The 23,766-nt window shown below is 63.6% G+C and overlaps 1 protein-coding gene across 1 annotated transcript; it reads right to left on the bottom strand.

Moving 5' to 3' along the window:
• HMX1 (H6 family homeobox 1) lies at window positions 5,042–9,864 on the bottom strand. The gene is made up of 2 exons (XM_021100947.1): window positions 9,123–9,864; window positions 5,042–6,403 (listed from the first exon to the last, which is right to left on the bottom strand). The coding sequence occupies exons 1-2, from the start codon at window positions 9,514–9,516 to the stop codon at window positions 5,745–5,747; spliced, it is 1,053 nt and encodes a 350-aa protein (XP_020956606.1). The 5' UTR covers window positions 9,517–9,864; the 3' UTR covers window positions 5,042–5,744.

Here is a 23,766-nt window from a genome sequence, read left to right as displayed (position 1 = left end):
GAATCGTGTCCCGCAAAGGGGGAATGGAGCCGGGGCAGGGGGCCGCTCAGGCGGAATCGTGAGCGCCGCCGGGGGGCAGAGCGCGGAGAAGAACCGAGGGGGGAGAGGGGGAGGCGGGGAGCGCCGGGAGCGGAAACTGCGAGGGCGAAGGCACCGCGCGGCCGGGCGGGTGGGGCCCCGAGCCCCGCCGAGGTCGTGCGCGTTGGCGACTTCCGCCAGGTCCCGGAGAGTCCCGCCCTTCGGGTTGGGGCGCCCGCATCTCCGGGGCCCCGGGCGTGCACCTGGCCAGCTCCCGCGTCGGCCGGGGCCCTCACATTCCTAGGGTTCGAGAGCTCACCCCCTCTCCAGGGGACAGGGAGCACCCTTCGGACTGGCCCGCCTCTCGGGACGGAGCTCCGAGCACCTAAGCCTCTCCGCCACCGGCCCTGCGGCGTCTCCCGCTCAGCCTTAGCCGCCCCAGCCCACTTCAGCCCGAGTCTCGGCGCTGCGGACCCAGGGACGCCGAGAGCGTCGAGGAGGCCCCGAGACACCAACCGAAGACAGGAACCCAGGAGCAGAGGGCGGCCTCCGGGCTCAGTCTCCCAGACCCGCAGCGGGGCCGGACCTGGGCGGCACAGGCAGCGGGAGATCGCGGCCGGCGTCGGTGCCTCGGGCGCCAGGGCAGGGAGGCGGCGCCAGCGATCCTGCAACGTTGAAGCGTCCTCCGCGGCTGGGCTGTCCGAGGCCTCCGGGAGGAGGTGATCGCGGGCGCCCGCGCTCCGGGTGGGGACTCGGAGCGCTCCCGGACCCGTGGGGAAGGGCTGGAGACAGCGACAGCTTCGTGGAGAAAGAGGGAGGTTTGGGACCGCAACACGCCTGACATCGAATTAACGGATTTTAATGCGCACTTCGAAGGACGGGGTGGGGGCTGAGGAAGCAAGCAGGGCGTGGGGGGCCGAGGTTAGTGTGCCCTCGGAAGAAAATAAACTGGTAACGAAAACAGCCCCCAGCAGAGAATCAGCCGCTAGGGATATACACCTCTGATGTGTCTGGGTCGTCACTTCTTAAAGCATTTTTATTATGGAAGTTTTCCAGTGTAAAACAAAGTAGAGGAAGCCTTAAAATGAACCCTCATGTGCCCGTCCCCTGCGACATTGACGACCTCCTAGCCACTCCAGTTTCATCTGTGCTTCTCCCTGTCATGTAATTAATTTGTTTGTTTATTTTGGTGCAATGTTTTCAAACAAAGGCAGACATCATTCCACCGGTAAGGATGTAAGTGCCTCTTTAAGCGATACCTTCGAGCAGTTAACGGGCCAGCTATAAATCACCTCAGCAAATCCACAGCCTGATGGAATACTTGACTTTGGCAGTTGACTTTGGATGGTGGAAGTGCAGACGAGTGATTTCTGTTTTGACTTTTCTGCATTTTCCAGATAGTCACCAATAAGCACCATTACTTTTATGTAATAAAACAAACAAACAGACTGAGGCCAACAGCTGCAGGAGCTGGCAAGGGCCAGGGCCAGGCAGCCAGCTCTTCGGTTTGCTCTCCACTCCGTGAAGCCAGACTTCCTCTCGGTTCTAGATTTTTCTCTTTATGCCTTTGTCCCAAGTGTCCAGTTTCAGAGCTTGGTGCTATCAGACCAGGGTGGCGCCCTTTCCGATCTACCCAGCAGGGAGGGTCCACCTCTCCTTTGCCCCAAGAGGGCAGCCGGGCTTTGTGATCAATCACTTGCGGGGTGAGCCACCTTGGGGACCTGGCTTAGATCACCAGACTCGGGCTCTGCTCCTAGCTAAGGGATGCGGGAGGCCGGGGACCCGCCTACAGGCAAGCAGCTAGGCGGAATCCCGAACTGGCTGCCGGAGGGACAGGGTGGCCAAAGGAAATGACCCGGACAATTCTGACTGGCAGGAAGGGAGTGCCAACACTTGCCTGAGTATGCAGGCCGTCAGGGAGGGATCCAGGATGGGACCCCAGATCTCCTGCGTGGTGCAGGGCGGCTGAATGATTTCGTGGAGTCCCTGCTCCACAGTCTCTGCCCCTCAGAGCCCCGGTTTCCCTTTCTGAGATTTGCCAGATGAGGTCAGAAGGCCTTGAAGGATGCTGGGGAGACCCGCACAGACAGGAGGAGAGAGAAGCCAGCCCAGGCTCTCCTGCCTGCCTCCTGGTGCCCACCTGCTCAGCTCTCAGCCCCCATGGATCACCTTCTGGGCAGGCTCAGAGCCGAGGTTCTGGGAAACCTTCTCCCCATGAAGCCAGGCTTGGGGAGAGGAGGTTGGGGGCCACAGACAGCCCCTGACCTGCACCTGATGGGGGGGGGCAGCAGAGGCGAGGCCCAAGGTGGGGAGGAGTACAAGGCTCCCCGGGTGCAGAGGGGAGGAGAGCGGAGGAGTACCAACTAGGAGGAGGGCCATTCCAGGGTGACCCTCAGTCCCTCTCCAGGGCTTTGGATGAGGCAGGCAGGAGTGAGCCCCTGGGGCTGCTGAGGGCCAGTGGGACTGGCCTGTCCCTTTCAGCAGGTCTGGTTCTGCATCAGGCAAGCTGGGAAGCTTTACAGGTCAGCCGGGGCCCAAAGCCTGGTGGACCCGACTGGGCTGAGGGACCCCGCAGCCCAAAGCCCTGGGCAGCCCATGGCCGTGGCGGCTGGAATAGGGTCTCCCCTAAGAGACGTTAGTGTTGGCGGGTTTGGGAGGGCGAGGGTGGAGACAGAGTGAAGCCATTCATCTTCTGCCAGGAGTGGAGCCAGTGTGCAGGAGGTGACTTTAATGGGCGATGATGGCGCTGGACTTGGAGCCAGGCTCAGATCAGCCCCAGCCTGGTCGGGCGCGCCCTCTAGGGCCTCGCCTTCTGCACCGCTCCCCTGCGGTCCGCGCCGCCCCTGGTGCGGCACTCCAGGATAGTTATGGGGTAAAGCCAGGTTCCCTAAGCCCAGCTGGCCTAGCCAGGTTCGGATCACTCTCTGTGTTGCAGTGTTGGGCTTCTGGCTCCCGCCCCTCCCCTCGCAGGGGGACGGCCCCTCCTCCCGGCTTCTCCGCACGTGGAGGAGCTCAGAGCCCGCAGGGTGGGGAAGCCGGTCTCCAGCCCAGCTTCTCACTGCTTCCATCCAAAGACGCAGCCCTTCTCCCTGAATCCGCCCGGTGTTTGCAGCCACATAGACTCTTCCTCCCTCTGATTCCTGTGGCAGGTCCAGGCGGGGTCGCCAGGCCCATGGAGCCCAGGATCTAGGTTCAGTCACCACAGCCCCTCACCCTCCATGTGCACCTGTGGCCCTGGCACAACCTGGAGCTCTGGTTGGTGCAGACCTGCCTGGGGACGTTGGCCCCATGCCGCACTGCCACACCCAGGACTGCCCCACGTCAGCCACAAAGAGGAGAATAAAATGATTGCATACCAGTGATAACCCCTTTAACCTGGGTCTAAACGATCCCATTCGTGGACTACGGCAATTGCCAAGTGGCATCGCTGTGGAATGCCCAGCGAACAGGCGCTGCACAGAGCACAGAGAGCCGGCGCTGCCTGGCTGCCCGCCTGGTGCGAGGAGGGAAAGAGGCAGAGAGCAGGTGGCCCCTGCGTGGGCCAGGGGCCCTGTGCTGGCCCGGAGGCCTCCTCGGTGCGGCCAGCTCTACCCAGACATGCTGGGTGCATGAGGCCATCACAAAAGTGACAGAGGGCCAGGGTCCCCATGGAGCTTGAGCCAAGGGTACTGAGGCCTAGAAAGGGCCTGGTGGGGATGAGAGTGAGTCTGTGCCGCCGCTTGAGCACCCTTCTTGGTGCCCGGCTTCCCCCTGTGGCTGCTGGGCAGGAGCGAAGGCCTTGGGAAAGCGCTCCTGGCAAGCTTGATGTAGAGAAGCCCATCCTAAGTCCCCCTGGCAAAGTCTAGGGGAACCAGTAGGAAAACAGCAGTGTGGGCAGCTCTCCCCGCCCCCAGGGAGGGAGACCCAACCCTAGAAGGGCTGAAGGGGGTGAGGGCGTGAAGGCAGCAATGGGGTGGGGGCTGGTTTTGGAGGAGGTGCCCCTGCCCATCCGCCAGGGTACCCTCCCCGGTGGGTTATGCCCTGGGCACTGGGAGCCTGCAGGTGGGGAGGACCACCCAGGCCACGGACGCCCCCCACCCCAAGACCCTGTCTGAGCTTTCCAGGGCCTGGCCTCAGGGCACCAGGAATTATCCAGGCAAGGGGTAATTCCAGGTCGGGGAGCTGGACGGAGGCGGAGACGGATGGAGGATGGACTGCCTGTCTAGGGAGAGACCCCCGTGGCGCCGTCTCCTGGGCTGTCTGGCACCACCGCGGAGCACCCCAAGGCCGCGGGAGGGTGGCCCAGGGTGTCTATTCCGAGGACGTGGAGCTGGGGGACGGAGACCAGTTTTCAAGGGGGCTCCATTCGGTCACATAGGTGGCAGTGGGTGGCCTCCCCGCATACCCAAAAAAGCATCTTTCCCGCGGGCAGGGGCCCCTGTCCTCACCCTGCAACAAGCAGGCCACACAGATCCAGCCATTGGACCAAGCTTTCGTTGCGAGCCCAGATGTCAGCTCGGGCCCTGACCTGGGGCTTCGCCCACGGGTCCGAAGCCCCCAGCTCGAGAGACTGCAGATGGTCAGGAGATGAGACCCAGCCCTGAAAGCAGTGTCCCCACCAGGCCTCGCTGGCTGTCTGGCGCCAGTGTTTTGTTTCGGCCACCCCACCACCACCACCACCCCATTAGCCATGACACTCCCTTCCGATGCAGGAAGGGGCCCCTGTGCCAAGCAAGCAGCCGATGGGTTCTGCCTTCACGGGCTCGGGGCTTTTTGGTTTTCGAGAAGGCCCCAGGATGGATGCAGTTCCCTCTTCCACCCTAGGCCCTGCTCCTCCCTGACGTTGACGCCCCCTGGGTGCTTGCTGGCCGCCCTGTCTAGGGAGAGTGGAGAACCCCTCTCCCGCCCGCCCTGCCACCTGCCCAGCTGCCCCTGGCAGGCAGGCAAAGGGCTCCACGAGGGGGGAACGGCGCCACCATAGCCTGTTACCAGACAGGGGGCCTGGCCCCCAGTGATCACAAAGCAGCAGAAACCGTCCAGAAAACGTCCCTTTTTATTCCATACGCAAATAAGTTGATTCGTTTAAAAAAAAAAAAAAAAGTCTTCGCGGGGAACCAGAGGCTGCGGCCCAGGAGCAAAGCCCGGTCTGGCCCGTCTCCGGAGGGACAGTCTGACAGAGGCGCCAGCGGCAGAATCTTCGCCCCTTCCCCCACTCAGGGGCGCTCCCTCGGGCTCTCTCTCCGCCGCCCAAAGTCAAGGCCCTCCGACCGACCCCAGCGCTTGCTCCGGAGGCCAGCCGTCCTGCCCACGCACAGTCCCCAGCGGGGTCGTTCCGGTAGGAGAGTGGTCACCTCGGTGAAGCCGCTAGGACAGGGGCAGCCTGCGTGAGCGTGGACCGGGCCCGCCGGCGGCTCCCGAGCCGGGCTGGATTCGCACCCAGGTTGAGGCCCGTCCCCCGGGGCTCCGGGCTGCACAGCCCACCGTCTCGGGGACAGTCTCTGCCCGGCGGGGATCCAGCCCTGCGCCTGTCCCGGGAGCCACGGTCCCCTGCGTCTCTGTTACATTCTGGACGATCTTCGGCCAGGGCTCCGGCCCGCCCGGCGCTCCCGGGGCGCAGCGGGGCGCCCCCGGGGCCTCGCAGCATTTCCGACGGCCCCCTTGCGCCGCCGCTGCCGCTGCCACGGCCCGTCGGCGCGTCCGCAGACGTCCCCAGCGGCCACGGGGAGTGGGCCCGGCGGGCCGAGGGCTCACACCAGGCCAGGCATCTGCGCCCGCAGGAAGGGCACGGAGGCGGCGGCCGGGAAGGCGGCCAGCGGGTAGGCGAGGGCCCCGGAGAAGCCGAGCAGCGGCGGGGGCGGCGCGGGCGCGGCGGGCGCCAGCGGGAAGGGCAGCGCGGCGGGGGCCCCGGCGGCGGCGGCGGCGGCGGCCGGGGGGCTTTCGTGGTAGAGCACCGGCACGCGGACCAGGCGCTGCGCGCCCGGCGGGGACAGGCTGGCCGCCTCCAGCTCGGCCGCCAGCTGCCGCTTCCACTTGTTGCGGCGGTTCTGGAACCAGATCTTGACCTGCGTCTCGGTGAGCTGCAGGGAGGCGGCCAGGCCGGCGCGCTCGGCGCTGCTCAGGTAGCGCTTCAGGTCGAAGGTGGACTCGAGCTGGAAGACCTGGCTGCGCGAGAAAACCGTGCGCGTCTTCTTCTTGCGGCCGCCGCCGCCGCCGCGCGCCTCCCCGGCCGCCGCCGCCGCCGCCGGGGCCTCGGCCAGCTCCGCCGCCTCCTCCGCGCCGGCCGCCGGGCCCCGCGCCGCCAGCTCCGCCGCCTCCCGCTGCACCGCTCCCGGCCCGGAGCCCCGGGGCCAGGCGCCCTCGGCACGGCCCAGCTCCTCGCCCGTCTCCGGTGAGTCCCGGTCGCTGGCTGCAGGGGGGAGAGGAGGAACACGGGTTGGCGGGCGGGGGGGGACCATCCCCAGACCCGATCGCCGAGGCCAGCGGCTCCCCCACGTGAGGGCACCCACAGCCGCAAGCGGGGAACCGGTCCCTAGGCAGGGCCGCGCATCCCAGCACGACCTAGGACAGCTCTCCCCCTGGCATGGAGAAAGGCACAGCGGAGGATGGCATCGCGAAGACCCGAGTGCGGCGCCAACCAGCGCGGCCGCAGCACACTCTTGCTCAGAACCCGTCCACCAGAGGCCAACAGAGGGAAGAGGGAAGGAGAGAAACAAAAATGCACACGGAAACCCAAAAAGAAGCCGGACTCCCGTCCCCCCTGGCTTTGCATCAAGACACACAGAAGCCTCCAGGCACACCCCATGGAGGAAAGAGGTCCTTCCGAGACGTGTACACGCTGGGAAACGACTCAGGGATGGGGCCTCGGCCCTGACACCCAGCCCCAGGCTAGATCCCCCAGACGCAGAAATAAAGACTTGCCATAACCTCCCCCGCCCTCACTTGGGAGCAGAGGCAGAATTCCCGCTTGCACGGAAGTATTCACATTGGTGGGGGATAAACACAGGCAAACGACCCCCCAGAACAAAACTCCAACCAGGTGACACGGGTCAACAACTCGGCCCCACTTCCTGTGCCCCTAACCCACCGCTCTGCCCAGAATCACACTCCGAGGCTTGGCTCCGCGGAAACACAGGCAGCCGCCCTCCACTCCGAACACATTAGGCCTGTGGTTGAGCCTGTCTGTGGGTTTGGGGGTGCAGAGGTCCACAGAGGGTCCCCAAGCTCATGCTCCAAGTACGAGCTCCACCCAATCTCCCAGAGGTGAGGAGATGCCCCCCCCGCCCCGGCTGGCAAAGGATGATGCCTCCAGGTGAGAGGCCCAGACCGGTGCTGGTCCAGACCCCAGGCCCAGCTTGAAAGGGCAGCAGCCTGCCTTCCTGTGCAGGAGGCCAACGCCGGCCGGCTTCCCTTCTGCTCAGGTTGAGCCTCTGGTGCACAGGCGACAGGTTGGCAGTCCGGCTGTCCTGTGGAGCTGGGCCGGGCCAGCTCTGAGAGGCAGCGGCTGTGAGTGCCCCCCCCCATGGGCAAATGCTGGTGGGCTCGTGTCTGTGGCTGATCCATACCCGGGCACCCAGGACGTGTGTGCGGATTCCCGTGTGTCCCTGCCCAGTCCTGGTGGCGTGAGCCCTCATGGTGTCCAAAGAGGGGTCAGGTTCCAGGCTGGCATGCGGGCAACGAGGCAGGGCAGGGGGAGCCCCCAGACTCACAGAGGCCTGGGAGTTGCCACAAGAAGCCAAGCCGGGCCTGCCAGCTCTGGGACCAAACAGGGACCCCAAACCCGCGTTGTACGAAAATATGCAAGAGGCACTGCGTCTTTGGGGCTGTGCCCTCAGGCTGTGGCTAGAGGGGAACACATGTCCCCAGTGAGACCCTTTCCAGAAACACCCCCAGAAGGGCGCTGGATTCCATCAGTCCCTCTCAGGGAAACGCTGGGGCCTACCCAAGCTTCCCTGAACAGGGGAGGGCTGCCCGACCTCCCCGGTGTGGGCACTGAGATTGAGGCCCTTTGCAAGGGGCTCAGCCCTGCACCAGAGTGGTTATCCGAGCTGAGGAGAGTCGGGCCCACCCACCCCCTGGCACCCACCAACTTGCACTCAGAGCTGAAAGGATTTCAGAGCAGGAGCTGGGGAGAGTCCTCCGCTGGCCTCACAGTGTGTTTGGAGTTGGGGGGGCACAGCCAAGCCTGGGGGCTGAGGTTAGAATAGCTTCCTGGTCCCCTTTCAGAGAGCAGGTCCCCAGGGGAAGCAGCGACCCTGGGGAGGGGGAGTGGAACTCAGGGGCCAGAATGCGGGGCTAGAGGGGTGAGGGGGTTCTGGGGCTGGAAACCCCCACCCCCAGCCTCTGAGCCCAGCGAGGAACAAAGGCAAGGAGGGGGAGGGGCAGAGGGGAGGGACGCGGGGGGCTTCTCGCCTCTCGCCTGGCGCAGCCGCGGCCCAGGAGCCTGGGAGGCCCCAGAGGGAGACCCAGGCCCCTGTCCGGGCCTGTCTGGCCCTGGCAGAGGAAGTGGGACTTTGGGGACAGGGCCGCTGTGGAAGACCGCTGCTTTCCCCTCCACCCCCAACCACAGCGGCTCCCTCCGCTCCATGCCCCCTTCATTTCGCTGTGTCTGACTCGACTTCACCGTCAGCCCACTCTCTCGCCTTCCTTCATCCCGTCTCTCTCGTCTCCATCACTGGGGTTTCGTTTGGGGTTTTTTGTTGGTGTGTTTCTCCTCTCCCAGCATCTCCCTCTGGTTCCTCTCCATCCTTCTTGCCACTTTTCTGCCCCCCCCAATCCCCCTCCCACGACCTATCTTCCTCGGAAGTATTTCACACTCCTTTCTTGTCTTAGCTGCCGGTGTCCCCTGTCCCCGGGGTCCCCTTCAAGGGCCCTGAGAGCCTGGTGACAGGGGAAGCCCAGACCCTGTAAAACCTTCTCCCTGTGTGGGGACCCTGTCCTGAGGACCGGGCCCCCAAACCTGCTCAACCAACGGCTCCGCCGGGACCCTACACGACCCCGGGCCCGCTGCAGACGAGGAGGAGGGTGGCCTAGAAAGGGCGCCAACGAACCCAAAGTCCGCAAGCAAATGCGCGGGGAGGAAGCCGGGCCCCACCGCAGGGTCCACCCCTCCCCGCGCCCTCACTCACTGTCAGGACTGAAGCCGCCTCCGTAGCCTCCGTGTGACCGCGAGTACCAGCGCGTCGCGCCGCTGCAGCCCAGAGCGTAGGGCGGCCCGGGACCGGGGGGCGGCCGGGGGCCGAGGCCCAGCGCGCCGGGGCCCAGCAGCGCCCGGGCCCGCGCCTCCCCGCCCGGCCCTGCGCCGGCGCGCAGCTGTCTCCGCCGCTGCAGCCGCCGCCGCCGCGCCTGCTCGGCGTCCTCGTCCTCCGGGTCGTCGTCGTCCTCCTCCTCGTCCTCGCGGCCGCTGCTGCCCTGGGCTGTGCGCCCGCCGCCCTTGGCCTCGGCCGCCAGCAGGTTCTCGATGAGGAAGGAGGAGGCGCGGGCCGGCGTGGCGCGCCCCGGCTCCGTCAGCTCGTCTGGCATCGCGGCCGTGGGTCCGTCGGACTCTGCCGGGCGCCTCGGGGTTCCAGGCGCCTAGGGCGCGGCCGATCTCGGTCCCCGCTGGGCACAGTGGCGCGCGACTCCCCGGCGCACGCGCGGGCCGGCCCTGAAGCCGCTGCCCGGAGGCTGGCGTCGGGCCCCGCGGGGCAGGCAGCGGCCTCGGCGCGGGGCTGGACTGGGCCGGGAGCGGGTGCGCGCCGACAGCCGGCCAGGCAGCCGCCTCGCTCGCCTTTCACGTCGCCCCTCTGGTCGCCGCCCGGGCCGGCCCCACTGGGGGCGGGGAGGGCAGGGGAGGGGCCAGCAGGGGCGGGGCGGCGCGGGCCCGGCAGGCTGCCCGCTCCGCCCGAGGACGCCGCGCTGGCCCGGAGAGCGGCCCCTGTCCGGAGACGCCGCCCGGACCCGGACCCGGGCGCGCAGGCGGTCGCGCGGCCGAGGCGGGCGGGCGGCCGGGGGCCCAGGCGGGGGTCGCGGCCAGTCCGGCCCCGCGTGATCCATTCCCGGGGCCGAGCCACCCGCGCCGGGGGTGCGGGGGTGGGGCCTCGGCCGGGGGGGCTGCCCATTGGCTGCGGGTCCCCGATGAGAAAGACACTGGCCAATCACCGGCCGGCAAGGGCCGTAATTGCCTCGCCGGGGAGAGAGTGCTGGACCCAGCGCGAGGAGCTATGTGTGTGTGAGCGCGCGCGCGCTCGAGTGTGGTATGTGCGTGTGTGCACGTGTGTGTGCGTGTGTGTGTGTGCATGCGTGCGTGTGTATGCTGAGGCATGAAGACCCCCGGGGCTCCAAGAAACCGCAAGGGGATGAGGCATTTCTTAAAGACTGCGGGTATCAAGGCTGCAAAATTATGGCATAATTTAATATTTACGCGTAATGAAATATGCCGCGAATGCCAAATGTAGTGCGACAGAAGCTTGTAGTTCCAGGTTCGGCCTCAAAGTGTAAGAAAAATGCTAGCCCCCACCCCCATCCCCATCCCTGTAGCCCTGCCAACGATGCACCCGATGTCACACCCGTTGTCACGCTGAGTGAGAGCAGGTCCCCAGGTCCCGCTCCCGAGAAGGTCCAGGCCTTAGTAGGGGGGCGAGAGTCCCTGCCTCTCGCCGCGGAGGTCTTGGGAGCAGGTCCGAGCAGTATACCGGGGGCGAGTCCCCTCGCACTTCAGCAGGGAGTGCGGTGACAAAAGTTCATACCGGCTCCCGCCGTCGCCCTCCGGTTGCGGCCACTCAGGAGTAACCTTCTGACCTACTTCCTTCGGAGCGGGCGAAGGCCGAGTCACCGGGTCGCGGCTCGGAAGCGCCAGGGCAGCCGGCTTCACCTGACGCGGGTTATCACCGAGAGACATACGCATCCAACCTCCCAGTGCCAGCAGGGAGCCCGGTGCAACCGAAAGCCGCAGCCGCCTCGGTTTGATTTTGAGAACGACCACGGAGGAGGGAGCACCAGCCCCACTTTCCTGAGGGGAAAACAGAGGCAAGGAGAGGCAAGACAAACGGTAAGTGGCCTTGGCAGGCCTGGAATTCGATGGGCGAGACCAGCGGTGGTTCCGCGGCTCTAGGAAGCGACACCGGCTGGAGCTGAGGCCTAGCAGAGGGACCTTGCTGGCGGGCGGCTGAAGACAAAACATCGACGGTCCGCTCATCTTCTGGGGTGCCGCGGGGGCCAGTCAGCCCACCACCCCTTCCCCAGCCCGAGCGTTCCTACCCGCCGCTGCGGGAAAGGACCTCTGGTCTCCAGCAGCCTCCAGACCTCAGTGGGAGCTGGGCTTTCCTGCAGAGGCAGGGACCACGCTCCACCCAGCCCCTCGGGGCGCTTTCATCTCACACCAGGAGGGACAAAGGTGATGGACCACAGGCATTCACCGGGTCACTGAACTGCAACCTGGAGGCAGAGATGGGGGCTTTGCCCTCCACTGCATAGATGAGCAAGCTGAGCCCAAGCGGGGGCCTTAGGGAAGGGCTGCGGCCTCGAAGGACTGCTCCCTGGGGGCGCCCAAGGTCAGGGGGGCTCCAAAGGTAGGAGGGTGTGGGTCACAGGAAGAGACTGCCCCTTTTGTTTGGAAGAGAAGCACCAGCCTCGGGCTGATCGTGCCCTCTCCTCCCTCCCGGGCGCTGCTGGTAGGTGGAGAAACTGACCAGAGGGACCCCAGAAGACTAGGGCTGGGGAAGGGTGACTGAGGCAGGTTGCCCTGGGCCTGCCTGTGAGTGGCTCCTGAGCACGTTTCTGGAACCACAAGCCTGCGGTCACTCCCCACTCCCGTGGTTTCCGAGCAGAGTGCGGGAGGGGGCATCCTCAGAGTCTGGGTTTGAATCCTCTCTTCTCTGGGGCTGGGCTGTGTGGCCCTGGGTGGGTGCCTCACCTCTCTGATCCTCAGGGTCCTTTCCTGTAAACCTCGGGTAGTAAAAGCACCCCTCTCTGCGCCAGGCTGCTGGCGGGTGGAGGCTGGGCTCAGCCGGGGCTGGGGGGTGGGAGCTGGTGGCATTGGGTGCAGACCTGAGGAGCGGGCAGGGGACAGGCTGACCCCAGTAGAGGAGAAAAGGCCTTCCACCTCGGCGCTGGCCTTTGAGGGTGGAAGGCACGTCCCTTCCCCAGGCTCCCCTGTTGCCCCCTTGACTGCGGGGGTGGAGCACAAGCGGGTGGCCCGGGGACCGGTGGGTGGACAGACGATGGCTGCCGCTGAGGCACAGGGTCAGGAAGAGAAGCTGCCTCCTCTGTGCCCCGCGCAGCCTGCCTGGAGGTGATGGGAGGCCCAGGTCAGAGGCGGGAACGTGGGCAGAGACTGCGCGCGTTCAGACCCGCCTGCATCTCCAGCTCCCAGTCCCGCCTGCAGCAACCCCAGGAGAGTCTCCGGCAGAGGGATGTTCCCTGGAGACTGAGCTCCGGAAGCCAAGGGCCTCTGGTGCTCCCAGGGTCCAAGCCCAAGTTTCTGGTCACCTTTGGGCAAAAGGATTCACCAGGCAGAAAAGTGGAGCCTTAAAGTGAGCAGTGCTGGGTCTGTGTCCCCGACGCATCCTGCACCCCCCTCCCCTGCCACGGCTGCCCTTCCTCACTTCTCTGTCCCCTCGTGCCCCCAGTGCCTACCTCAGTGCTGGTGTCCGAAGGTGACCCGTGGAGGGGGGAGTGCGAGTCAGCGGAAATAACCCCAAGAGCATAGATCAGAAGCCGCCCCTGCAGCAGCCACCTGCCTGGCCGTCCCACACAGCGCGCTCTCCTCTCGGGTGTGAATTACAGAAGCCATAGGATGCCATACACCTCCTCCCCCTCCCGCTTTTTATCTTAACATATGAATTTGATGCTGATAAACATACCGATGGTTTCTAGCCACTGTGCACGAAGGCAGCGGTCACCACGGTCGAATCACACATCTCCCCCAAACTTAGGGCATAAAATGACCTTTTCTCCAGCATGTGCTGTGTGGTGTGTCGTGCGGTGTATGGCCGGGATGTTGCTGTCCCCTGCGTGGTCTCTGGGCCTCGGCCAGGGGAAGGGCAGGACGCATCTGCAGGCTGATGCTGTGTCAGCTGAGGGACCCTTGCCTGGGACTCCTCCACGTGGCACGGCCTGGGCTTCCTCACCACACGGGCTCCCAGAGCGAGTGAGTGGGGAGGCATGGGGAGAGGGCGTGGCGTGGAACGTCCCTCAGGCATCCCGAGCCTTACTCTGCGATGCTCTGTTGAGTGCGTGAAGCAGTCCCAGCTGCCATGGGTGTCAGACTGTAGGATGAGAAGTCACCCAGGAAAAGACAAGTGTCAAAGGTTAGCTGACCCCCGATTAGGGGACTTCAGGTTGCTCTCAACTCCCCATGACCGCAGACCCCGAGGGGCTGAACAGACCTGCCACCTTTCTTTGTGGGTGTGCGCCCAGAACGGCCTCCTGGGGGCGGGTCTAGACAGACTCCAGGACGCAAGCATTGCAGACCCTCCTGAACAGCTGTGTCCGTTTCCGTCTCCTCACATCTTCGCTGGCACCTGGTTTTATCAGACCTGCACCTGTGTGGCGCTGCGATGTGTGCCGAGAGGAAAGCAGCGTGGTTTTGGTAATGATTCTCTGGTTGCTAATAGGGTGAGGTTGCTGCTCTGCGCAGCCAGGGGCAGGGAGGTGAAAGGGGCAGGGGCAGTGGCTGGAGGGCGAGAACCAGGATGCAGTTCCATTGCAAAGGTCTGTGGCTGCAAGCTGAAGGATGGGCTTCTTAGTTTGCAAAGCAGTGGGGAGCCACTGAAGGATGCGGAGCTGGGGCAGTGACGGCACTAGGGCTGGGTTTGGGGAGGAGAATCCTGGTGGTCCTAGCAGGCACAGGGGGGCCGCCCATTGTTCTAGTGACAAGCAGCAAAGCTCAGGAGGGCAGCAGCCAAGAAACGGGTCCATGTCTCAGGCATCCACCTGGTGGCGCACAGGCCTGGGCGGTGGGCGCGTGGGGTGGGGGCAAAGGGTTTCGGGACATTCTCACTGCCTTATCAAATGCTCAAGCCCAGCCTCTGAGTCCCCTGTGCTCACCGCCCTCTGGGGACCTCAGTGTCCTCAGTGGTGAAGTGGGAATAACAGTCCCTGTCAGCACACAGGGCTGGTGGGGGGACGAGTGGAGATAATTTTGCAGGCACATCTTTGGCATATATTTAAAACGTTGGCTTTGAAAAAGACCAAACGTTTGAAAATAATTTCGGCTGCCTTTGGAGAATCTAGCCCCTTCTTGCGTGTGAAAGTCTCCCTTTAAAAGGAAGGGGAAAGGGGAGGGAACTTTTCAGGACAAGTCAAGTGGAGCCTTCCCAGAGTTCCACTCCCTGGGAGGGGGAGGGAGGGGGGGAAGAGGAAGGAGGGGGAGGAGGGGCAAGAAGGAAGGTGTGTGTGGTGGGGGGTGAGAGATGGATGGGGAGGGGGGAGGGGGAGGAGGGGGAGAAGGGGCGGGGCGGGGCGGGGAGAGGAGGGGCGGGGGAGTGGGAGGAGTAAGATGACATCGGCTTCCCTGGCGCAGGAGCCGGGAGCCAGAAGCCTGGGAGCCCGTGGTTCACAGGGACCCGGCTCAGAGCAGCCGCGCTCCCAAAGCACAGGTGACCTCTCCCCAGCCAGTGCCTCTGCCCCGCGGCCAGATGCTAGAAACCCCCTTCCGCATGGGTGGGTCCTGGAAAGGTCCCAGCCCAGAGCCCTGGGAGGCTGGGATGGATAAGATGACCCACGCCTGTCCCACGACAGAGCCGCCCCCAGGAGCAGGAAGCTGGGCCAGGGAGGCTGCACCCCCTCCAAGTCTCAGGGTTGCCAGGAGCACTTCCCCGGGCCAGAGCAGGTGGGTCTCTCGCTGTCAGCTGGCCCCCACCCCAGGCTTGCTCTCTGGGTCGTGTCCGTCCCGCCCAGGGAAGCTGCCCATGAGATCTCAGTGTCCCGTGCTCAGCAAACCTTGGCCCCTGCCAGGGGGCTTCATGGTGGATGGACCCTCCAACATTTTATTTTGAAAGAACTGGCAAAGAACACCCACATACCCACCATCTGCATTCTCCCAGGAGCGTGCTGCTTTCTTTGCTTCATTACATCTGCCCGTCTCTCCGCCCTCCCCACCACAGGAAAGCAGGAATTTGGGTCCCAGGTCCACGGCTGCCGCTGCTGCTGAGAAGCAGTGAGACTCCCCATCCCCAGGCACCGCCCGCTCCTGCTCCTCCTAAGGCTTCCTGAGCTGGAGCCCAGAGACCTGCCCTGGGGACCGGCGATCTCAGGGCAAGTTTTTAAGATGATTCACTCACACACTCGATTTCTTGATTTCTTGCTGGGATGTCCACTCGTTGGCTCTGGGTTCACAGTCACACCTCGCTGGATGCTGCCATTTCCTGTCTTAGTAAAGATATTTGAGTTGCGGTTGCAGGGCTGGGGGCGTGGGGCCGTCTGGCTGTGCTACGGAGAGCACCTCGAGGTGGGGGCAGGTTTGGGTTTCCACAGGAGTTCTCCAAACCACCCGGGACCCTCAGGCAGTTCGGGCTGCCTTTGACCTTGATTGGAAGTGACTAGGGGTTGGAGAAATGGGGCTGGAACAAAGGGCTGGGGTGACCCCAGGGCAGGGAACCTCTTCCAGGAGCTGGAGGAAGTTTCTGGAAACCTCGTCTGGCCCTAGTGGGAACCCCTGCCAGTCTGGCCCGGCTCACCCCTCTAGGTTTTAGGATGGATGCCTGTGGCTTTGCAGGGCGTGTTTGTGGGGGCCCCCAGCTCAGGGTGCCGGCAGGAATGTTAGTTATCCCCCTCCAGGGGCAGGGCGCATGCGGGCTGGGCAAAGAAGCCCCCTCCTCACCCTCCCTCCGGAAGCAGCTGCATCCAGCCCCCAACAGGTTTAGCCAGCACTTCTGAACCCTGGATGGCAGCTCGGGCCAGGCGGGGCCTGGGCATAGCACGTGTGACCTCATCACACTCAGAATGCACCTCCCCGCCCCGCAAGGACTTGTGGGGAGTGATGAGCTGAGCACATCTGCAGCAGGACCAGTGCCTGCAAAACACAAACCTCCCTCCCTATGAGCCAGAGGGGAGCGGGTTATGTAAACAGCGACCCGGCTCTACACTGCCACTGCCACGGGATGCAGCTGGGGACAGAGTGGGGTGCTCTCGACAGGCGACCTCTGGAGGATGGAGGAACGCCTGGGGGGAGCAAGCACACGAGGGTGCAGAAGGCACGTCAGAGGAGAGTGAGGGGCAGTGACACCCAGGCACGTTTACACCTGCGATGCTGGTTCACGCACGTCTGGGTGTTTGCTTACACGTCTGTGATGGCCTGAACTGTGCCTCAGAATGTGGCCTCACCTGGCAGCAGGGTCACTGCAGATGGACTGCGTTACCACGGCGAGGTCACACTGGGCTGGGGGGGCCCGATCTCACTGTGACTGGTGTCCTTCTAAAAGAACATCCGCAAAGGGCGGCACGCGGGGCAGGGCTGGCGCATGACCCCACAAACCGGAGCGGACTGTCCATCCTGGGAGAGAGCCCAGGACACCCCCTCCCACCAGCGCCTCCAGGGCAGCTCGGCCCTGCCGACACCTCGGTCTTGGACGTCTGGCCTCGAGACCGAGAGACAGTTCGCTTCGCTGTTTCTGTCCCCAGCAGCCCCCCGGCCACAGTGCAGCATCTCTGGAGGACATGACACGGGGGCCTGGTGTGGGGTCCCTCCCCGGAGACCCCAGGCGCTGGAGACGGGACTGAGGGGACATCGTAGGTCCACACTGTCGCCACCGGCTGAGTTTTAGACCAGGTGCAAGCGTTACTTAATTTTAAAAGGAGGATGAAGCGAAAAGTCCTCCGGGGGAGGGAACTATAAGGGGGTGTGACAGAGAAGCCAGCTGACCTGGGGGACCCAAGGCCTCTGGGCTGTGCAGTGAGAGCAGGAGACATGGGGAGAAGCTCGGGGGTCCCTGCAGAGGGGGTGGGGGGGCGTCCTCCGGGCTCAGCTGTGCATGTGATGGAGGTGGGGTGGGGAGGGGCTGGCAGGTCAGGAGCAGCTCAGAGGGCAAAGCCCCCCACGGACCCTCTGAAGTGGAGACAGACGGCAGGTCCACGTGGGCTGAGGGCCTCTCCAGACCGGTCCAAGGTCCCCAGGTGGCCGCCTTCCTTGCCCCGGGTGGCAGGGAGGCTGATCTCTGCCTCCGCTCTCGGCCCCGGCTCCTCATCTGCCGGAGGAATGAACGGTGCTCGGGCCAGCGAAGGAGACCTTCACAGACCGAGCTGGCGACAGGCGGCCCCTGAGGGACCCCCGGCCCGGTGCGGTGGCCACGGCTCTGCTGGCCTCTCAGGGTGTCTGCCTTCACCCCAGCCTTTCATTCCGCAACAGAATAGCTTTTCTATGATGCAGATGTTACACGCTCAACGCAAAGACGCTGACAAATACATGAGGACAAAGGAGACACACGGGCCCCCCGGGGAACCACCACCCTGAGCCCCCCCCATGAGATCCCAGAGCCCCACCCTGCTCTTTGAGCAGATGCGCCGCGGCCACAGAGCCCTCCCAGTTCTACACACACACACACTTATTTACATACACACGCCTGCTCAAGCACACACTGTTACCCACACGTCACACTCATACACAGGCCCCCCCACATACGAGTGCACACCCACCTACATGTCCCCACCGGCATATACTCGCCTCCCATACACCTCACACCCCACACACACCTATGCACACACCCACACACGTACACATCCACAACACACACAGACCCACACAGCTGTTCATAAGCACCATTCACATCTACAGACGGAGGCAGCCCACACTCATAGCTGCACACACGCACACACTGCAACACACACAAACCTGCACACATGGCTGTACACATGCACACACACAAACCTGCACACACAGCTGTACACATGCACACACACACACTGCAACACACAAACCTGCACACACAGCTGTACACATGCACACACACACACTGCAACACACACAAACCTGCACACACAGCTGTACACATGCACACACAGATCTGCACACACGGCTGTACACATGCACACACACAAACCTGCATGCACGGCTGTACACATACACACACACACTGCAATACACACAAACCTACACACACGGCTGCACACACGCACACACACATGCTACATCCCTCATACCCCCGACGCCCACACGCACACCTCTGCACACATACACCCTCACGGCACAGGTCCGTGCACACACGCAGCCCTGCGCTCCCTCACAGGTCTGCACACGTGGTCTCACCCCGGCCCCACGCAATCTCAGGCCCAGGGGCCTCCACACTCCTCCGTCAGGGACCCCTCGGCATCCCAGCGCTCTCATGCCGAGCCCCTGAAGCCCACGCCGCCAGCCTGATGTGCATCTGCGTCTCCTCCACACGCTTTAATCTCTACACACAAACGTACACAAACACAAGCGCACACGGAGACGTCCCGCGTGGGAAACCCCACCACGTTCCCTCCCGCCGACAGCTCTTGGGACCCTCTCAGTCCCCAGTTCAGCCGCCTCCCCTGGGCGTGGCCACACGTCCCCATCCCCTGCGGATGGCAGGCTCCGACCTGTCCTCCGGTTTCTGGCTGGCGCAGGTAACGCCCCATGTGTCTGCTTCCAAGGCACCGTGGAGCTGCTTCCTCAGGAGCCGGTCCTTGGGTTTCTCAGGGAGAGGTGCCTGTGCTATGGCTGTTGGTTGGATAGTGCGTGCGTGCGTGCATGCTGTGTGTGCGTGCATGTGCACATGCACATGTGTGAGATACATGTTTCCAGATTGCTTTTCCAAAAGGATGGAGCCCTTCACGCGTGCACCAGCTTGGGTTGTGAGTGCCTTTCCTGGACCTTCTGCCAGACAGATGGGTGCAGAGTGGCTTTGACACTAAGTCAGGGGACTGCTGGTGAGGCTGCAGGGGTTGTCACCCCTCCTGTGGTGGCCCTGACTGGGCCCCAGGGTGGGTGGGGAGACAGCGCAGGGTGGGAAGGGAGTCCCCCCGTGGGCCAGCGGGTGGGCGCCCAAATCGGCCTTCCCTTCTCCCTCCTCCTTGGGCTCCACTGAAGGCAGAACCATTTGCCCCCCCTGCTGCTCAAAGCTCAGTCAGTGAGACTGTCATCAGCTCCAGGACCAGGGAGGCACCTGCACCCGCCCCGCCCATACCAGGGAGAGGCAGCCAGCGCCTTGGCTGGTGGAGAGCCTCCCTGCCCCTGGACCTGGCCGTCCCAAACCAGGAAGCCTTTCTGCGGGTCCTGGTGGGAATGAATTACTTGCTGGATGGGGTGTGTGTGTGTGTGTGTGTGTGAATTCAAAGCAGAAAACTTCAGAGCTGCTCGGCCATGAAAGTTCAGCCTGGGGGAAATTCTACTGCCCAATGGGCCTGCACCCCGAGGCCCTGGCCCACCAGGCCTGCGGAAAACATCTGTCCTGGCATTTGCTGGGTATGTTTGATAACTGAAGTGCCAGCATGATTTTGAAGGGGAGTAGGCAGGGCGCAGCCCCCGTGCCTGTGTTTGTGACGGACCCTCCTGTGGGAGGCCCCTAGACCCCAGCTGGGGCCCTGCGCACCAGACGAGAGGCCCTTCTGCTGGGTCCCCAGGAGCTGCTGCCTGGGCCCTGAGCAGGTCCAGGACACTGAGTATTGTCTGTGGAACACCAAGGCCCAATCTGCGAGGACCAGGCCCCACGGCACAAAGAAGTCACCACCCACGGGGGTTAAAACAACAGCAATGGCTTCTCCCACAGTTCTGGAGCCAGGAGTCCTCAGTCAGTGTCACTGGGATGAGGTCAAGTGTCTGAGGGCTGGGCTCCCTCTGGAGGCTCTGGGGAGGGTCCTTCCTGCCCCGTCCAGCTCCTGGCCACCCCACCTTCCTGGGGCTCCTGGGCTCTGGCCTCCACCTCTGTGTCCGTGTCAAATCTTCCTCTGTCTCCAGCTTGTCGGCACACCTCTGATGGCTGTGGGCCACCGTTAGCCACCCTCTGCTCTGCGTCCTGATGTAGCCCCTTAGGGAGCAGGGCTTGCACTGGGGCCGGGGCCCTGAAGTCATTCAGCAGCCCCTGGCCGCGTGGCCACTGTGCTGACGATTCTTAGCCACTGGTGTGGTTCCATTTTGCACTCACCAGCCGGTCCTATGCCCCCGACAGGGTCATTTGGCCCCGGGGTGGGGGTGGGGGCGGGGGCAGGGAAGAGACACAATCAGCTGTCCTGTGTCGTAGCCATGGGACGCAGCTTGCGAGGTGGGGCCTGGTCCTCTGCACCGAGACGGCCAGTACTGGCACCAGCTTCACAGTCCCTCTTGAACGACAGTCCCCAAACGTGCCGCGTCCCAGGCATCCGGCACCACAGTCCTGGGACCCGGGAAGAACGTGCTAAAGCTAAACGTCTTCTTGGACCTGAATCTACAAACAAGCCAGATTTCGCTGGAACGCGCCTGCCTCTTTAGCTGCCAGCACCCGTGGGTGGACGCATTCATCTGAGGCTGATTCATTCCGAAGGCTTGAAAAAGCAAAGGGATGCGGGTCCTGGAGGAACAGTCCTGTCCCACGAGCGCCACCGTGAGGACGCTTCTGGAACTGACGGGAAGTAACACCTCTCCACCCTTCCTGGGCAGAGAGGTGCAAATGGGCATGTTGATCCTTGAAGCCCCCCTGCATCCCCACAGCCCACGTCGTTTCTGTGACAAACGTGAGACCCTGGAGGAATGTCTCCAGTGTGCTTCTGGCCCACCATGAGGCAGGACGGAAGCAAGGTTTAAGAGCGCCTCTTCCTCACTCCCAAAAGAAATGTTTGTGGAACTGTCCACCAAGGCTGGTCAGCGGTGGTCCAGGAAGACCAGCCAGTGGGGGGGCAATGCTACTGTCTGTGCCATCCCGCGAATGTGCCCGCCCCACCCCCGGCCTGGTTATCTTCCGCCCATAGACGGCGGACTTAGGCTCTGAGACATGCAGACACTTCATTTATTCCCTCAATCATTTGTTCAGTGGCTACTGATGTGATGCAGTCGAGTATCCAGGCCCTGTTCTGGACGCAGGAGCGAGCCCAGGCCGAGCCCGACCCATCCTCGTCCAGGTGGGAACACAGGACGGACCTGGTCCACGTGTCACGCTGTAACTGCACCCGGAAGCAGGCTGCGAGGGACAAGCTCAGGGTGCAGGCGGGACCCAACCCCCACGCCTCCTCCAGGCCCATGCTTTGTGGTCCCGCAGAGCCAGGGAGGAGGAGGGTCCCCTGGTCCCCGGGATCTCAGGCGGACTTTAGCATCCATCAAGGATGGTCCGAGTTCAAGGGGCAGTGCCCAGCCCAGCCTCTCACATGGACATCTAGGCAGAATTAACTCATTCCCCTCACTCTCTGTATTTGGGATATTTCCCTGCCGCCCTCATGCTGGGGATAAACTGGGCCCCGACAGTCAGGGTCCACAGACAGAAGTGTGGCGGGGGCGGAGCGGGAAGTGCTGAGCTGCACGCAGTCAAGAACACTCCTCCTAAAACAAGAAGCTGCAGAGGCTAGAGGGGTAAAACATTTTCCCATCAGGGCCTACCCCGCCAGGAGTTGTTAGCTGGGCCCCTGGAGCACCAGGCTCCTGAACTTCACTCTTTCCCCCTTGTATGGAAGGAGAGTATTACCAGATGCAATGACAACTGAGAGGGCGGGGCTGGAGGAGGCTCAGATCAGCAAGCGTGGGAGCCACGGAGTCACTGAGACTTTAGTCCAACACTGACCCTCCACAGGAGGGGAAACGGGTCGGGGAGGATGGGGGCATGACCTGCCAGTGCTGTGCAGCGCAGACCTCCTGTCGCTGCTGGGCAGCTCTACTCACACGGCAGTGGGCACCTGAGGATCCGCTCCCGCAGTGGATGCCCTGGCCGAATCCAACTGTAAAGTGTAATTCCAGGAGTTCCCGCTGCGGCTCAGCGGCGACGAACCTGACTAGCATCCACGAGGATGAGGGTTCGATCCCTGGCCGTGCGCAGTGGGTTAAAGGATCTGGCGTGGTGTAGGCTAGCTGCTTTATCTCCGACTGGACTCCTAGCCTGGGAACTTCGCCCTAAAAAGGAAAAAACTCATAAAAAATTAAAAATAAATAAAATGTAATTCCCAAACCGAGAATGAGATCAGATCCCTGCCTCCTGGGCGGTTCCTTCCGGGCTGCGCGCTCGTGGGCGGGGCTTCCACATGGGGGCGGGGCTTCCTCGGGGATTGGCCCCTCCCCTGCTTCTTCATTTAATCCCTTAGGTCTGCTCGACAGGTAGGCATCCTGAGGGCTGTGCTGAGCTGCCAGTGCGCGGCCGCCCCACACAGCATCCCAAGACAACTCAAGCCTGGAAGCAACGCAGTCCCCGCCCTCGCCCGCATGAGGGCTCTGATCTTGATGGGAGAGGCCACGCCGTAAACCACCAAACCACTATCCACTGGGCCCCCACCCCTGCCCGGCCTGGCTTCTGGATACTCCGGTGGGTAAACTGCGGCCCAAACGCCTCCGTAGGCCTCAGTTCTCTCAACGGAAAAATGCACATGATGACAGGGCCAAGCTGGCCGGGTTGTTATGACCATGACAGCGCTGGGTGCAGAAGGGGCCCTGAACCCCCATGAGGAGCCAGGAGGGGGGCCGGCGCCCACCTCCCCTCCCCGGCAGCCACCCACGAGCAAGAAGGTCGCGGATCGCTGGCACTGGGACGGAACATCCCCGCGCCCCGCAGCAGCCCGCTGGGAACCCGCCGGACCACCCTGCCCAATTGCGACTTCAGTGTGACCCGGTGGACTGAAAAGTCTCTTCCTTGGGAGAGCGGGCCACCCCTGCCCCAAACTCAAAGGGCGAGAGAGCAGCAGAAAACCCAGGCCCTCGGTCAGGGGGACGCACCTGTCCTGGCTGCTCACAGTCCTGTCGGAGGACCCCAAAGTGTCCGGGCGGCTGTGTCTGGTGGGGCCACTGGCTTCCTGCTGCTTGGGGCCAGACACACGGGAACCGGAGTCCTTCCCACGCCTTCTCCTGGCCGGGCTGACACGAAATGATCCAAGCCCATGGTAAGGGACCAGGGACAGGGAACTTCGGCCACCCTGCCTTGGGCACCCGGGCCTCTGAGCCCAAGCACCCCTACCCCCATAGCACCTCCGGGAAGGCTGAGGTCAACCTCACAGCAGCAAGGCGTTTCCTGGGGGTGGGGGTGGGGGTCACTTAGCATTTCAAGGGAGTCGGCTCAGTGGGAATCAGAGAAAGGGGGAAATAAACCTGAAAGGCAAGCCCAGTGCCGGGCTGGGGACCCACAGCACCCCCTCACTGCCCTGGCCCCGAGGTCCCCGTTCTGGGCCACCCTCTGCCCCTCCCAGAGGGAGCAAGGACCGTCTTACATCCCTCGGAGCCCTCCCCGTGCAGTTGGGGACCTGGGAGCCCTCTCCCTGCTTCTCAGATGCGCTTCCCTCCTAGTGCTTCCGGGCCGGAACTCCAGCAACTTGTCTCTATTCTGAGTCTGCAGCATGGAGCTCGTGCGGGACGTGAGGGGGGGGGCAGCCCCGCCTGCAGGACCAGAGCCCCCAGCACCCTGGGGCCCCTCTTGAGCTCAGTTTTCCTCCAACTCTCTCAATTGGATTGGGGGGGGGCTCCCCACGCCTCTCTCCCTCCCTTCTTGTCGGACCCGGGCCGAGAGTGAGCCCTGGGGCTTAGCTGTGGAAGAGGCAGAAGCCTCTGCAGATCTGAAAGGAAAAAAGAAGCAGACAGGATTGTGTTTCCTGTGGCCGACAGGCAGTCTGGGGCCAAGCCAGGAGGAAGCCGATGTCTTGGAGGGGGTGACACTCAGTCACCCAGAGCCACCT

This window comes from Sus scrofa, chromosome 8, assembly GCF_000003025.6.
Source record: "Sus scrofa isolate TJ Tabasco breed Duroc chromosome 8, Sscrofa11.1, whole genome shotgun sequence".
NCBI lineage: Eukaryota > Metazoa > Chordata > Mammalia > Artiodactyla > Suidae > Sus > Sus scrofa.
Note: the sequence above shows the minus strand (reverse complement) of the source record. Positions and strands in the feature narration are given on the sequence as shown.

What these genes read in the sequence shown, in the direction of transcription:
- HMX1 (XM_021100947.1), bottom strand. Translation starts at nt 9,516, where the DNA reads ATGCCAGACGAGCTGACGGAGCCGGGGCGCGCCACGCCGGCCCGCGCC. An exon ending in AGGCGGCTTCAGTCCTGACA is followed by an intron (nt 6,404 to 9,122) that starts GTGAGTGAGGGC and finishes TCCCCCCTGCAG; the next exon opens with CCAGCGACCGGGACTCACCG.